This window comes from Oreochromis aureus, linkage group 11 (assembly GCF_013358895.1).
Source record: "Oreochromis aureus strain Israel breed Guangdong linkage group 11, ZZ_aureus, whole genome shotgun sequence".
Taxonomy (NCBI): domain Eukaryota; kingdom Metazoa; phylum Chordata; class Actinopteri; order Cichliformes; family Cichlidae; genus Oreochromis; species Oreochromis aureus.
In genome coordinates, this window is record NC_052952.1 from 34,308,004 (window position 1) to 34,324,338 (window position 16,335).

The following is a 16,335-nucleotide window of genomic DNA, read 5'->3' on the forward strand; positions in this document are numbered from 1 at the left end:
GAATTATTGTATGGAATGATATCAAAAAAAACTTTTTTTTTTTTTTAATAATCTGATTTCACTTAATGTAACAGTGGAAATGGTACACCAAAGGACTTCCCACATTACCCAGTAATCTGTTAAATATATGCAACTTGTCACTGTGTCTTTATTCACAATTTTGTTTGTCTTTTCTCGATGAATGACTGCAGATCCTCTCACTTTAACGTTCGTTGGAATCAGAGCAGTGTGTGTGAGTGACCAGCAGAGGGCAGAACAGTACAGCAAACACGTCCTGTTTAGTTTGAGGAGCTCTTCGCTGCTCTCTCTGCTGAGCAGCCTTTATCTGTAAAGAAATGAACTGCAGGCTCAGAGTGAACATTTGTCTGCAGGAAAAAACAGCTGTTGGACGAGAAAATCTGCAAGATGTCTCTTCCAAACTGTAGCCTTCAAAATGTATTTTTAGTGTTGCTGTTGGAGTCTTAAACCTCCTCACAGAGGTAATGTGTTTGCTTTTAAAAGCCTTGAATTGAGGGTCAATAATAAGATTTTAAAAAGTAGAAAATAAGACCTTTTTAAATGTGGGGAAATAGTTAAATGTGAAATAGTTGCACGTGGCCATTTGTAAGTGTGAATATTTTTAATCTGCAGATTATCTCACATTACTACTTCTTCTCAGGTTGTGCAGGTTTCTTTTGCTTTGGTTTGATTCACTAAATCATTTCTCTTCCTGTTCTCCAAACTCTCGCTGCAGGATGGACGGTAAAGCACGCTGAGTGGTTTATTATTAGCAGTAGACCAAAATGAATCGGCACCACCATTATCATGAAGAAATAATTACCATAAGAAATCAATATCCTGTATACATGCATTATATGACTAGGTGGAAGATTGAAAAGGAAAGTATCCTGCTGCAAAGCTCTAATAGGACTTCCATTTTAAAAATGGCCTCATTTCCAGCTCTTATTATAGTCATATTCCACATCCAACCAAGGTGGAGCCTCGAGTGCTTATTAAAAAGGTTCATTCTGAAACCACAAATGGAGCCCTTAAGGATAACAGGGACAAATACTACAGAATGTACTAATCCTATCTCCCCAGAATCTGCTTGTAAGACACTACAAGAAACAATGAGCCAGACACGGGTCCAAGTGTTTTTCATCCCCCCCCCGGTACGCCAGAGGAGGTAGAGAGAAAGAAGGGGATGATAGCATTACTCACAATCCATTACCACTCCCCGGAGATGCTCTACATACGAAGTGATGGAGCGAGGGAGGGTGGTGGTGAAGGAAGGGGGTGAGGCAGAGAGACGAAGAGAGAGTGAGAGAGACTTGGGTTTTGGAGGGTGTTTGTTTGCTGGAGGGCCCGCGGTAAGGCAATATGAAACTTGATTATTCCTTTTCAATAACCGTCTGCTGAGCATCCCGTGGAGACGTCGCAGGTTGCTGATTAGTTCGTCAAAATAATAGAAGGCTCTTGAATAGCCTTGTTAAGATGTCTAACTTTAAGTACAGACAGCAGTCCAAATCATTGTTCAGTCTGAAGCATACGATAATGATGGATTGACTGATGCAGAGGGATGTTCCTGCGAACACCGCAGCCTCTTTTTTTTAATCAAGTTTGTTTATTTTTAAGGGCAGACAATATACAAAGTGCTGGAGTAACAATACATGAAGATATATATATATATATATATATTTGTTTTAGACATTAATACAGAGTATATACACTCAGTATGTACACTTAAAGGCATCGCAGTGGTTTACACACCCCGTCTTTCACCCTCTCAATGCCCCATTTGTTGGAATGACAAATGTTACGGTGGTGGGTTCACCTCCAGTTTCACTTTCAGTGCCATCTGTCCCTCTCCTCCTGGAGTCTCGCTTTAACCCATCTGTTACCTCTCGGGGTGTCACCTCCCACCAGCTTGCCCCCTTACCAAATTTCACTGCAGCACTTTGATTCTGAAGGTCGTTACAGTAGCATGTTAAACATGGCTGATCTGTCCAAAATCCGCTCCTGAGCGAGTCTCACGAGCGGCTGCAGGCTGAAAAGTCGCTCTTCGGAAGTTCATATTTGACAGTAATTAAATGTAAACACAGTCGTTGATATACCAGGAAACATTTTCACTGCTAACGTCTGACATCTTGTTCTTTTTTTTTTTTTTCTGAAAAATATTCATATGATACACTCAATCTGACACGTGAGAAACAAACAAGGTTTGGCTGTGACTATCTTATATACATTAATGAAAGCTTTTTTTCTTTGTTTTCTTAATAACCCTCTATATCAAAACTTATCCAAAATCAGTGACAGTACTATACAAATGACTATCTGCTGTACTCAGATCTGTAAAACGAGTTTTTGCTTTCTAAACCAACACAAGCACGTCAGCTAAAAGTCATTTAAAATGTGTCGCAGCTCAGCTGACGAAGGGACTCCAGAGACCATGTGGCATTAGATTCCCAGCAAGAGCCTATGCACAGTTATTTTATTCCTTATCCATGCACGCTCCTCCATCAGGCTGATCCCACCTCAGATAAACATTAAACACTTTGGTAAACATGTGACAGGTTTCCAGAGAAGGACGGGGCAGTAAACAGTTGAGGGGTCAAAGTCGAGCTGGAATGAGGCAAAACTGCAGCGCAAAAAGGTCAAAGCAGATGTTACTGCCCACGAAGCATCACAGCTGGAAAAGCAGAAATTAGCTGAACTTAAATGAATTCAGTCTTCTAAGAGTAACAGACTAAAGTTTTAAATCTCAAATCAAAAATCCAACCTCCCCAACCTGTTTGGCCCTCGGCCCCTCTAGCCCAGGATATCCAGGTAAACCGGGGGGTTCTTGACCAGGGCCAGGAGACGGCTGTGGATGTCCTTCATGACCATCCTCTGCTGGGGCTCTCTCTGCCAGCAGCCCTGCATCAGCAAGTAGACCTCCTTCGGGCAGGTGCGTGGCCTCTCCAGTTCCCGTCCCTGCGTGATGCATTCAATGGCCTGTGGAGCAGGAGGGAAAAATACATTTTTTTAATGGCCAGAATAAAAGATGCATTCTTAATCTGTTCTCAGGGCTTCTGTTCACATCGTCTTAATAATGGGCTTTGTAATGGAGGCAGATCCTGACCAGTCCTGTATATCTGAGTCTGATCTAAAAGTTTCAGATCATAAATGAGCTAAACCTTTTTCTTAAGTCATTAATGTTGAGCAGGAAGCAAAGTCTGCAAATGAGAGAGGTTTGACTGCCATAAAGCCTGAAAGGTTTTTTAAATGCATGCTTACTGCTGTGATCACCTTTTTTTAAAAAAAAAAATCTAAAATGAACCAAAATGCAACTTAAAATATAAAGTTTGTTAAATTTAATTCACACACTGAGGACAACAAACCAGCTTTTGTATGTGAAAGTTCTGTGTCGCATTCACCCATCCAACACAAAGCACAACAGTGTGATTGGTCCATTTCTTGTCAGAAGAACAACACAGTGACATCGCCGCATCATCATCATCATCTTGGGACCAGAAATTCACTCAATGAGGGCAGTTTTCTTGTAAATCAGCACCGTGGATCCACTGGCTATATTGACTCGCTTCCAGCATTGAACGTGAAACAAGAAAGCTAACAAAAGCAGCCTGATCAGACATTACAGATACCATTCAGAAGAAACGTGGGGTTAGAGAATTAATGAATACAATGCTATTAGAATAGTGAGGTGGGCAGGTGGTGGATGTTTGCAAAAGTCTACAGCTATAAAGCAGGAGGGAGAAGTTGTTTACAGCAAAGTTTAGTTGGTTTTTCCTGTTTATTAGTGTCTATTGAAAAACAAAGAAGCGGTGATGACATGTACTGAGAAGATGTTTTTTTATACAGATAAAACATTAACCTGTCACCATTCTGAGGAGGGCAGAAGCCGTAATATCTTTATCGTTTTATATTTATCTGTCCAACTCGAATGCAGCGCTGGTTTGGTTTTTATTTTTTAAACCAAGAAAATCTTTCTCTGTCAGTCACGGCTTCACCTGAATACAGCTGAGGATAACAATTATCTGTATGGTGCTAAAAGCACTAAAAACATTTTAAACTCTAGCACTAAGTGTCCTTGGTACTCCCTCCAAACCTCAAGCATGCAAGCACACATTTAGTCTCTAAATGAAATGTTTATGCTGCTCGGTTTATTGCCCAGAATCCCAGGATGACAAAACATCGTTCCTGGAAAGAGATGCTGTTTATTTTTTTAAGTTTAGTACTTCGAAGATGCGAGGCCCTTCTGTAGAATTACTCCATACTAATAGAAGTCGATCAGATGCATCATCATTGTACCAGAGTCAAGTTAAATCCTATTTTCAGTCCTTTATTCGGTCAGAATGTGAAAATACGTTAGGATGTAAAACAAACAGAATGCAGCTTTAAATCAATGAAAGCTTATATTTAATTGAAAATACAACTGAAAGCACAAAGCCTATCAAATGCATCACCTCATACTAAGCTTTTGTGAGCTGTATTTCTGAAAGTTAAATGTGTTGAGTAACTCTCCAAATGTTTCGACTTCAGGCATGCCTGTCGAGCACTCACACTCTTTGGGTGGAGTTATGAAAGCGTGCTGCTTCTTCTCTGGTGCGCCTGCTTTAAGGAAAGTAGCCTTAAAGGATCCGTCTTGGTGTTTTTAACTTGCATTTGTGGGTGCTGTGAAAAACTGTGTTCACCGACAAAGCTTTTCAGATATTTGCCACCTGAAGGTCATTTATTCAGCCTCGTCACTTGCAGAGACTTCTCTGGATTCTCTGAAGCTTTAATGATAACAAAAGACAGAGGCATGTCATTGTTAGGCTGTGAAGCTATTTTTCCACACAAATCTTTTACACAGCACTGAACCTCCAACTGATAAAGAAAAGGAAAGATTCTCCTCTGTGAGATGTATCCTTGCATTTTATTTTTTTTTAAAACATGTTGCTATCATCAGATTTAAATATTTAAATATGAGTATTGAATACTTTGTAATATATAGAGTTGGGAGTTAGATGCTTTGGTAGCCAGTGATAATAACTGGAAAGTAAATAAAGTAACAATACCACAAAGTAGAAATTTATATTTGAATATACTGAAAGGACCATAAAGACTATTATTCAGTATTACAGCATGGATGTATACCTACATGCTGCAGCTGGTAAAACTTAGATATTTTTAATAACTGTATACACTGCTGGAAAAATACAACAGCTGATACGTTTATAAAAGTTAGTAATAGCAAAAACATTCAAAGAAAAAACCTTTGAAGAGTGAGATAAATGTAAACCATATAACGCCAACCTTAAAAGAGCATGCAATAGATTCATTCACCGAGACTTTCTGAACCACCAAAAATCTATGTGCTGCACCAAGGACAATATTTTTTAATAAACAGCACAATAACCTCACTATCTACAGATTCACAGATATGTGTCAATTAGCGGCGACCTCGGAGTCAAATGAGAGCCACCGAAATATGAACAACCTCCAGCTCAGACACTAATGGCTGCAATGACTGATTCAGTTCACACGCTCTTGTTGCTTAGTGAATAAATCACTGTCGAGGATAAGAGGAGGATTTCACTGTGCTCTGCGACTCTCTTCTCCATTGTTAACCTCGGCCTGATCCAGTGAACACAAGAGGCCTGTTGCTGCTCAGCCACTTTGCACCAAAATGGCCTATCAATCAGAATGCAGACTCATGCTGTCCGCCGCCGTCACAGCATGTCACGTCAGTATTTTGGGATGATTTATTTCCACCACTGACTTTTTAGGCAACATGATAATTTCACCTGTCCTTCATTGGACGAGACAGATTAGGCTAACGAGGTTACGGCTCATTGGCCAGGGGCAAAAATGAAAGCCAATGAGATTAGAATCGAGTGCAAAGGAAAAGTGATCTACCCTTCTCTTGAAAGGAGAGAGGGCTACGGCCTGTAATAGCATCGCTGTGGTCACAATGGAGTCCCACTTCTTGGTGCTTGAGCTGAAAAGGCTAGACTGGACCGCCCTTAATTACTATGAATTTATTGATTAGTTTAAGAGCACCGGGTAAAGTATCTGAGACTGCAGTGAAAATGTTTTGTTTTGCAAGTTTAAATTATGTGAAGGCACCAAAACACTTCAGGCTGCTATTTACAGAAGTGTTTGCATTAGCGCACGTTCAAGAATGAAGTTACTTCAAGCTGACTTCATTTATTAAAAGAACAAAAGACTCAACAAATTACTTACAAACTCCACACAACAGTGACAAAAGTTCTTTCTCATGCTCTGATTTAACTTTATATAAACATTGTCTGCTTTTTTTTTTTTTACGTCTGCAAGTACGAATAATGACGCAAACTACAATTAGCTGGACTAGCTTGTTACCTTGTTGTTAGCTTGTTGACTAGCTTACCTCGTTAGCCTGATAAAAAAAAAAGTGTAAAAACGGAAAAGCAAGCTATCAAGTTGTGCATAAGTGAAATTTTTTAAAGATTTCAGTTAACTATTTTTCTGTAGCCTACTTAACATGTTTGCTAGTATATGCTATTAGCAGCACAGTCAGAATTTACATTAAACATGTTTTCCACAACATGCCGACCACCACTCATGCAGTTTGTTTGAATTGTTCTGACATCATCTTAAGTTACATCAAAATAAATTGTTGAAATCAGGAAATCTGAGCACACAGTGTTGAACTTTTTTAGCCTTGAGGCTAAAAAAGTGAAATACTAAAGCCTGAACATGAGAGCAGTGAGGAAGCACTCTGCAAAAACCTAGACCTAGCAACTCTTTCTGGGCAAGGCCACATACATCAACACAAACCATGTAAAAAGGATATCTAGTTTATGTCCAGCAGCCGTGCATAGATCATAATCCTTAAAAAAAAATCAGTGAATCCTTGAGGGGTAATAACTGTAGTGAGTGCTTTTTCTTTCCTATAAAAAATTTTCAGATATCATTTTTGGAAACATTTTTAACATTTGGTAATTGCTCATTTGAAATCCGACGGAAAATTGGAATGGAGGAGTGATATGATGTGCATGTCTGCATAAAGCTCAGAAAAAACCACTGTGAACTGGACGAGACTGCCCGGCTACATTCATGGCTGTAACTACCGGTAGCTATAAGGTTACCAAAGTCTGGACCTCAGTAATTAAAAGTAAGTAAATACTGTATATTGTTATGAATCACGATGTGAGATGGCTTTTATGCATGACTCAGTGAAATGATAACTGGTTGTTGTAGGTATAAGAAGTGAATCACAGACACAGGAGGGTTAGGGCCATTGAGTAGCCTTCTCCTTTGTGCCATTTTAATTTCAAGTAAAAGAAAAATTTTACAGTATTTTTATTTAATTGTTTTATATTGTCTATAAAACAATTGTCTCATTGTCTCTTTTACAGAGGCGTGCAAAAGAGACAAGCTGTATAAAATTAAGTCCTTAAACAGTGTTTAAAATTTATGGTTTTGATTGAATTGCAACTGTAGGACTTTCTAGCACAGGTGCTAACCCTAAAATATTATACATTACAAGAAAAAAATGTGGACCTCACTCATTTCTAAAGCCCGGTTACACCCATGGCCACACTGTGAATGGTTTTCCTCCTTTCTAGCCAACCAGTGGGACTAAACTAACTAGTTATTTGCTCCAGCTTCATATTATTTCCCAATAAATGAGTGCTGTCAGTCTTGTCATCTAAAGAAACTTTCAAACCTAACTTGTTTGGTCCACACTTACTTTTCAGTCTGACATAAACTAACACTTCAAATGTGAAACCTCTCCTTGACCCTGGTCCAGACCAAACAACCAAAGTCTTAGAGGGACTTTGGTCCAGATCCGACTGAAACTTAGTTTTTACACTAGCTGGGATATCATACCATGACAGCAAATCAAGTTTGTACTGAAATAAGGTGTGTTGACATCAAAGTCAAAAAACTAATCAAAGTGACACAGCTCGCAGGTGTTTATGGCTGAGGGAGAGAATGTCACAGACAACATATGAAGAGGAAGGACTGGAGCTCTATGATAACCCCAGAGATGGAGGTTGTCCCACCCTTGACCCCAAATGAACCAATATTCATGTTGTTGCAACAGTGAAGTTGCAAACATCTACTACTACTTGTTAAACTACTAAATATTTTTTTGGTTTATTGTATCCATAACACGAACCAACATGGAATCTGTTCAGTATTTTCAGAAATTAAGCTTTTTTGGTAACGGTATTTTAGGACACAGTCACCACACTTTCTGAAACTTTTTCAATTAAATTTGAAGGTCATTTTTATGTCCAGGTGACCAATTAAAACTCTGTTCATTTAGATTAAAAACTATGTGCTGATTGAAGGCTAACTGGTGCCATCAGGCACATGACCATCATCAGAACAGTCAGTGTGAAGTACAGAGAGCACACAACCCATGTAGGTAGAGACGGCAGGATGAAGGTACATTACTCTAAGTTCTTCACTGGACTGCAGTGTGAAAGCAAAGTTAATTGGAACAAAACTTTGATAGGACTGTCTATTAAAGCTTAGTAATAAAGTGGTAATAGTAGGGTAAAAAGGCAGAAACAAGAATGTAATAATTAATAATAATTTGGTAATTTTTTTTTTTTTTTTTTTTTTTCTTTTGCCTGTCCCATTTGGTTCTTAAGCCGTCAGAATTGTTGTCTGAAGACCAACAAGGATACCAAATGGATTTATTTTGCCAAATGGATCATCATGGCATTGCCGTATTGGTCCATTTGATCAAACTTTGTTGTTATTATTTATTTTATTTTCAGTTGTTACAGATGGGACAGACATGACTGGGGGATAGGAAAGGGAGAAAGAAAGAGAGGAAGGAAAAGAAAAACAGAAGGGAAAAGGGACAGTGAGAAAGGACACTTATAAAGACAAAGAGAAAGAAAAAAAAAAATCTCCTGGATCACCTGTTGAGAGAAAAAAGAGAAGACAAGCAAAAAACCAAACAAAAACAAAGCAACATACTAAACACAACACCATCACGTTAATCTAGCTGAGTGTGAACAGCAGTAAATACTAAATATTGAAAGTTGTTGTGCAGCACGCAGGACAGACAGCGCACAATGTGCTTTGAAGTAGCAGCTAAGAAAGGTGTAGTTTATGTCTACGAACAGTGAACACCCGTGTGCACACCTGTGTGGATCAACGCGCTTGTATACAAAAGGTTTCCCCATGTAATGGTCTGCTAGAGGGTGTGGAGGCCCATAGCCCCGTCCCCCAGGGCATGAAGCAGGCATGGAGGAGATCCAGGCTCCAGACATCCAGAGGACCCAGAGTGCGAGAGCCCAAGGAGTACCACCGGAGGGGCATCCGTGCCACCTTCCTGGGAAGGGCTGAGGAGATCCCCAGACGAGGGGTCACCCAGTAGCCACGGAGCAGAAGCCAGAGGGCTGCACCGGGCGTGCCCGCCGGCTCTGCCGGCAGCCAGCTGTGCCAGAGTGAACCGAGTTGCAGGCCCCGAGGCCGGAGGCCCGAGGGCCCCCTTGCCCCGGAAGAGGCCTGACCGAGCGACAGGCATCGGGCCCCGCCAAGTAGCCACGGGAGTGAGCGGTGCATACCTGAGCGCCCAGCCCGGACACCAAGAACCACCAATGCACCAACCCCTGAGGGCATCAGCTACCAGCAGGGGTGTGGTGAGGGGAGATGAGGCCTCCACACTTGGAGGGCCTGGGAGTACCCAGGGAGGTGGAGTCTAAGACCAGACCTGACATATAGACACAGACAAACAGGCACATACAGACATAAACATGCTTTCCCACCCTCATGCACATATACAAACACTCAGCACTCACCCAACGTAGGGATAGACATACATAGACATGTACACACAATCATACTCCCCAAACATACTCTATGCCCTGGGTCCAGGTACCCTCGCCCCAGAGGGGAAACGGCACCCAGACCCAAGAGATGTGACCCTTTCCCCCGGGGTGGAGGCAAGCAGACCGCCCCAGGCTCCGCAGCAGCAGGGAGGCCAATCGGACAGCCAACACCTCCTCCCAGCCCCCCGGCCCGATGGCTAGTAGAGAACGGGGGTGTGAAGACCCCATACCTCCCTCCTCCCGCCGTGTGTAGCGTTGCTGCGTGTTGTTCTAAAGTGCATTTAAAACAAGGGAGGGCATGGTGCTGCTGCCAGAGAGCAGCAGGTGTTAGCACGGCCCCTCCCGAGAACCCTCAATGTCTACATGGATTTAAAATTGAGAGGTGGGCACCGGCGCCAGAGGTAGGGTTGAATACACAGACCGTCCTCTGGACGCCGTTAACGTGATCACCCTCAAGGCCCTATATATATATATATATATATGTGTGTGTGTGTGTTATGAGAGTGTGAATAATGTGGATGTCTAAGTTGTGAAATAAAATTGAGGCACAGGTGGCCAGAAGGGGACAGAGGGGGAATGCCTCCCCTGCACCCTGGTGACACACCCGCACCCCAAGGCCCTACCTGTGTGGGTGGGTGTGGTGGAGGCGGGAAGAGGGAGGCAGCCGGGATGGGGAGGAAAAGAAGGGAGGGGCAAGATGCCCCTCCTTAGGGCCAGCCCCCCGGCTGACCCCAGTAGGCACCCCCGTTCTCTAGTACCCACCAAGGCAAGGGAGCCCAGGCCCATCCCAGTTAATATTCACATTATTACCCCCAGTTTTGTGCCCTTATTATCTCGTTACATAAATGTTAGTGGAATATTACTGTAACCACTGTTGCTACCATGATATTAGTTTGATATTAACTGGTTATTACTTTGTAATTGAGTGGTAATAACTTAGAAATTACCACATTATTACATTCTTGTTTCTGCCTTGTTACCACGTTATTACCACATTATTACCGAGCTATAATAGAAAGGGCTACCGAAATTTTGTAATGCAATTTTATAATGTCTTTTTCCACTGCAACCCACCTCGCTATTGGACAGCTGATACCATGGCTGTTTCCCATAGGTGAAGATCTCCCAGAGGACCACGCCAAAGCTCCAGATGTCGCTCTCCGTCGTGAACTTCCTGTACATGATGCTCTCAGGGGGCATCCAGCGGATTGGGAGCATTGTACGTCCACCCACCTGAAGATGAAGAACCGAATGCTAAGTGAACTTTAATTATGGAAACCTTAATTAGCTTTGTTGATGAGATTAAATCTTAAATAGATTTTCCTTTCCACTCATCTTGAGCTGCTTATTACAAGGTGGGAGACCAGCTTGAAATCAAAAATAGGCAGACTGTTTAAAAATTATTACAGTAGTTTAATTCAAAATAAAAAAGGAAAAGGGATTAACTGCCACAAAAATATTATTAGATAGTCTCTTAGGTTTGTAATTTTTATTACATTTATGAGATCTCAACATGCTGTTAATGAGTAAAACCCTTTCACTGGCACGTGAAAACAGGAATGAACCTTTCTCACTTCTGAGAAAAAAAAAATCATGCTGTAACAGATTCGAGCGATTTTCAAATTCTCAAATCCCACCAAGGGGAAGCAACATGAAAAAGCCCAGTGCTATTATTCAGCCGGTTTGACTGTAGTTTTTAAAAGTACACACTCCACAGTCTCTCAAAGGTTATGCTGCGATTTACAGATCCAAAATGCACGACATACTTTGCTCCTGCAGTTTAAATCGCTTCAGGAGAAGACAAAGCACATGTGCTTCTTATCTTATTCAGTTTAAAGGAAACATTGTTACACTTGTATGTATTTTTCAGAATATGACCACAATGTATTATGTAGCTTAATCATAAAAACCCATTAGGCATTTTTAACAGATTTAATAGTTGATTAGGACATGCTTTTTCTCCTTAGACAACATCATGTTTTCACCCTCACACAAGAAAATTTGAAATATCTCTCTTCTTACGAGAGTAGAGAAGAAGTTCAATATTAGTACTTGATCTATAATACTTCAAAGTACAAATCCAAAACACTGAGTTCAATAAGAGAAGGAGTGGGCCTATTACACCTATTCAGTCTCCTCTCTGAGTTTCAGACAGTTTTTTCTACTCCCGGTTTGTTATGATGCAGCAGAGAGCAGGTGTTCTAAATAGCGGTCATCTCATGAAAACAGCTCTGGCCATGAACACAGAAGCCCGAATTACCTGTTCCTGTTCAAATATTTGATTTGTGTGAAGCAGCCAAGGGAGCTTAAACAGTTGCTTTCAGGTAGTGGACGAACTGTTGGACTGTACCAAGGTCTGGTATAAGATAAAAAAGGATTATTTTGAACTCTGAATTGTGTTAAGCTACTTTAACAGACCCAAGGATAAATGTATGAAGATGAAAATGAGGATAATAAAAGTCAAATAAAACAGTACAGCTGTGTTTACACATGCACTGCTGCCCTCACTTTTCAGAGAAACACAAGGCAGAAAGGAAACAATCTTTAACCTGCAGCCTCACTTGTCTGCGTGATGTCAGATTGGGAATTCACAGCTTGCGAGTGGTTGCACTGTTTCCTGTCCAAACCAGATTAAGTATTTCCAGTACTGAGAGCAGATCAGAACCCCTGCTGTGTGTTACATGCGATAAAGGAACAGCTCACCTTGATTTGTTTATAAGGTCTTAAGTGTTTCACACGTTCAAATCTTTTATCTGCTTTGTTAGGTGAATGTGTGAACTACTGCTTCTTTCTAAAGTAGGTCCTATATATATTCCAAAATCCATCACTTGAATTATGCAGAATATTTTCTAAAAAGCAATCACCACAAATACATTCACACAGCAGTAGGGTAACAGCAGTCTTCAGTTGGACTTTTAAAAATATATCTAACTATTATTTTTATTGTTTCATATACTGGATTAGAGCTTTTCACACTCACATATTTCACAAGATTACAGTCAAATACTCAGAGTGACAACAAGCTTTTTGCATCTTTAAACTTTTGGCTTGAAGAATAAGCAACAATTTTGGTCACGGTTTTAAAACTTTATCCTGTAACCAACAGTAGGAAAGCTTCAAAGTCGAAATAGCCTGGGACAAAACTGCAATCTCACAATGTGACTGTATATAAATGATGGCCATGATGGCGCCCATTGTTTCAAGTCAAGTCCTGTTTCTAACAGTTCAAGCTGAACATTTGCTCATCACCATCGAAGCTTCTGTAAATCACTCTTGATGAGTTGATTGCTAGCGCTACCATCGTTTATTGTCATTTTTCACTTTAATGGTGACCATCATTTACAAAATTAATATCCTTATATTCATTAAGACCTGAAAATGGCTGAAAATGGCAACATAATAAATAAAGATATCAGAAAAATGTTCACTGAGGCCACAACGTGAGAAATAGTTGCACTTTCTCACAGATTTCTTTACAGTTTAACTTCTCTCAAATCCGCTGGCCATTAGAGAATGTGGCATTAATGAACTTCCACACTGGAACTTCCAGTTCTTGCTAATCAGTTAACAGAACTACAGTCTAATACATGCAGGTATGTGGGGGTATGTACGAGGGAAGAAAGACCCCCCAAAACACAGATAAATGTAAAATGTATCAAATGAAATGTCTGGGATTCTAAAGAAGTGAAAATCTGGTTTCACTTGGGGAACCAGAATATTGTTTGCATGATGTGTCCTCCTGTTGCGACCCAGACTGCAACAAAGAGGGATTAGCCTGGAAACCAACAATGGAGTAATTGCAGTTTGATTGCATGTATTCATCATACGGTTTACATACTTCAAACTTCCTGTTGGACCGAAATTTATTAGATCGGCGTCAAACAGTGTTGCTTGCAGTAAACTGAAATTGCTGAAATCTTGCTTTTAGTGACAAATATGTCAGAGCAGATAAAATAGAAACAACTGGCAAGGCAGCAGTGAATTAAATGAGAAATATTTCTGTCTTGTTTAAATTTACCGTCCCATTAAGAATAACAGTCAAGTATTCCTTTTATGTTTCAGCCGCTTACCCGATAGTAATCCGTGCTGTAGATGTCTCTGGACATGCCGAAGTCTCCAATTTTGACCACCAGACCCTCTCCAACCAGACAGTTGCGAGTTGCCAGGTCACGGTGGACGAAGTGCAGCGATGCGAGGTAGACCATGCCTGAGGCAATCTGAGCAGCGATGTGCAGCATCTGAGGCAGAGTGAGCTCACCCAGCGGGGGCATCTTGGACTCATCCAGGATGTGAGCATCAGGGCCGTGAGCTCTACAGGAGACACAAAAAGGACACACAGCTGCTTTATTCCACATCTGTTGGTCTGAATTTATTTTAATATTTTAGCTCCATCAGACTGTAGGAAGTTTCAAAATCTACTCAAAAGAGTTTGAGGCACAGTGTACCTAATGCATCCAAAGCAAATGTTTTGGTCTGTGTTACACTGATTTATGTGGCATTATTAGACTGTTGATACTGATGCATAAGTGTATAAGCAGCAGTTTATTGTAGCTGGATGAGACAGAGGTGGATTCAGATTCTTGGTACACAAATAATTAAGTTCTAAGATATTGGGGGTGGGTTTGAGTGCTTTTCAAAACAGAGATGAGATGATTAATGCCATTGGTTCCAAGGAAACGCAAAGTTCTTCATTGACTGTGTGGACTTTTCTCTTACTTATATAAAAGATTCTGAGAAGTTTAGAGAGGAAAAGAGTGCACATCTGAAAAGCACTACTCTTTGCAGAAGGTCACACGGAAATAGGTTGGGGGCACTGATATAATCTTTAACAATGTGCTGCACAGTTTTAAAAGTGTATTCTGAGTCTTTAATGTCAAATCTGAATTTGAAAAGTAATTACTGCTGTCGAAGTAGAGGGAAAAAGTAGAGACAATTTAATAAAAAGAGTATGAAGTGGATTTACACAACTTGAGTATTTAAAAAAAAAAATGTATTTAGTTATTTTCCAGACTAAGAGAACAATAGAAAAAAGTCATATTTTTAAAAAACAAAACTGACTAATGTTGTCAAGCAGCACAGGCATCTGATGACCAAACTTGTTTGAAGGTTGTCTAGTCTACAAAAGACTTTATATTGAAGTAAGCAGGATAATCATATTTACATGAAGTGAAAAGGTACATTATTGATACCTTCAGACAAATTTATTCTCTGCATTTGATCTGTTTCAGCAGTAAGTCTGTGCTTTACTGTCACGTAAAGAGCGACTTCAGGTGTCGAGCTGCAAATGAGACACTTAATGAGACTCCTCTTTGTTTATAGTGTACAATACTGTAAATCATTTCTGCTCATTAACTATTTGATGATCCATTTTCCTTTTCTTTTGAAATTAATACTTTATTAAATGCACTTTTTCTGCATTAGATGGGAACTTCTGACCACTGTGGACCGTAAACTGAATGAACTGAATGAACTGAATGAACTCGACATGCTGCTGATATTCTTCTCTCTTTCTGTTGGCTGTGCAGGTTATCAAACACTTGAATGAGCAATTCAGGCTTTTGTAATTTTTTGCTGTAACTATGGCACCAACCTTGGGTGACCTGAAGGACGATGACCTCAGCACGCAATCTGCAGATTGAACATTTGTGACATATACGAGCTCTCTAGAACTCCCCAGACATGGTGAGCATGACCACGCCATAATAAAGCCATTTAACAGTGATGCTTAATCAAAAACACAAGGCTTATAATACGCCTACAATTGATTTGCAATAATGCAATTCAGAGATGCAGAGTGCATTAACTCTTCATGGTTTTCGTGGACCATAAACACCCACTCTCACGTCCAACTCCTGCCTAAATGAGCAAATCACAGCTGATGTGTCTCCATCCATCCTAATATCTCTCCTCTCCACTTTGTCCCCTCCTTACAAAGGAAGTTGTCTATACAATCACTATTAGTTTAAAAGGCAGGTGGCAGGGTGGGAAAGCAGCTGCATTGTGGGGTCTCTCGGACATCTCACCCATGCTGTCTGCTGAAAATGCGATTTCCATCCCTTCGTGTACATATATCTCGGGAAAAGTCTGTCCGGGCGCCTCTCTGTGTGTTTTCATTTCCAATCTGCCTCCTGTGGAGGACACCTGGCAGACAGCATCAGCGGCGTCTGCTCTAATCGTTGCGTCAGATGGTTGCCCAGGTGCCAAGTGAGCGCTATTCAGCACTGACCCTTCTCCTTCAGCTCCCCCCAGAGGTTTGCAAAGGTTTTTTAAATGATTGAAAAACAGATTTTGAAGCTCTTCTGTCACCATGTTATGCAACAATTTAAGTGTTATCATTACCTAATTTGCCACATAACCCTTTCTCCGGATAAAAAAAATCAGTTCAGTGCACAGTTCAAGGAATCTTGTCTATTTCTACCCAAATGCTAAAACACTTGGATAGTTGAAATTCACTCTCATTTGAAATTATTGATGTGAGGACTTCTTGTAAATAATAAAAACTGACCCATGCCTTGACATGTTGTGAGTCATC

At 40.6% G+C, this 16,335-nt stretch overlaps 1 protein-coding gene across 4 annotated transcripts in view; it reads right to left on the reverse strand.

The window, feature by feature from the left end:
* Positions 1-1,609: 1,609 nt before the first annotated feature.
* Positions 1,610-16,335, reverse strand: part of ntrk1 (neurotrophic tyrosine kinase, receptor, type 1) — an 88,394-nt gene continuing 73,668 nt past the window's right edge. For all 4 annotated transcript variants that reach the window (XM_039619434.1, XM_039619431.1, XM_039619436.1 and 1 more), the window contains 4 exons: positions 13,874-14,114; positions 10,878-11,036; positions 2,768-2,973; positions 1,610-2,668 (listed from right to left, as the gene is read on the reverse strand). In XM_039619434.1, coding sequence (XP_039475368.1) covers positions 2,788-2,973; positions 10,878-11,036; positions 13,874-14,114 — 586 coding nt within the window. In that variant the 3' untranslated portion in view covers positions 1,610-2,668; positions 2,768-2,787. The remainder of the gene's footprint in view (positions 2,669-2,767; positions 2,974-10,877; positions 11,037-13,873; positions 14,115-16,335) is intronic.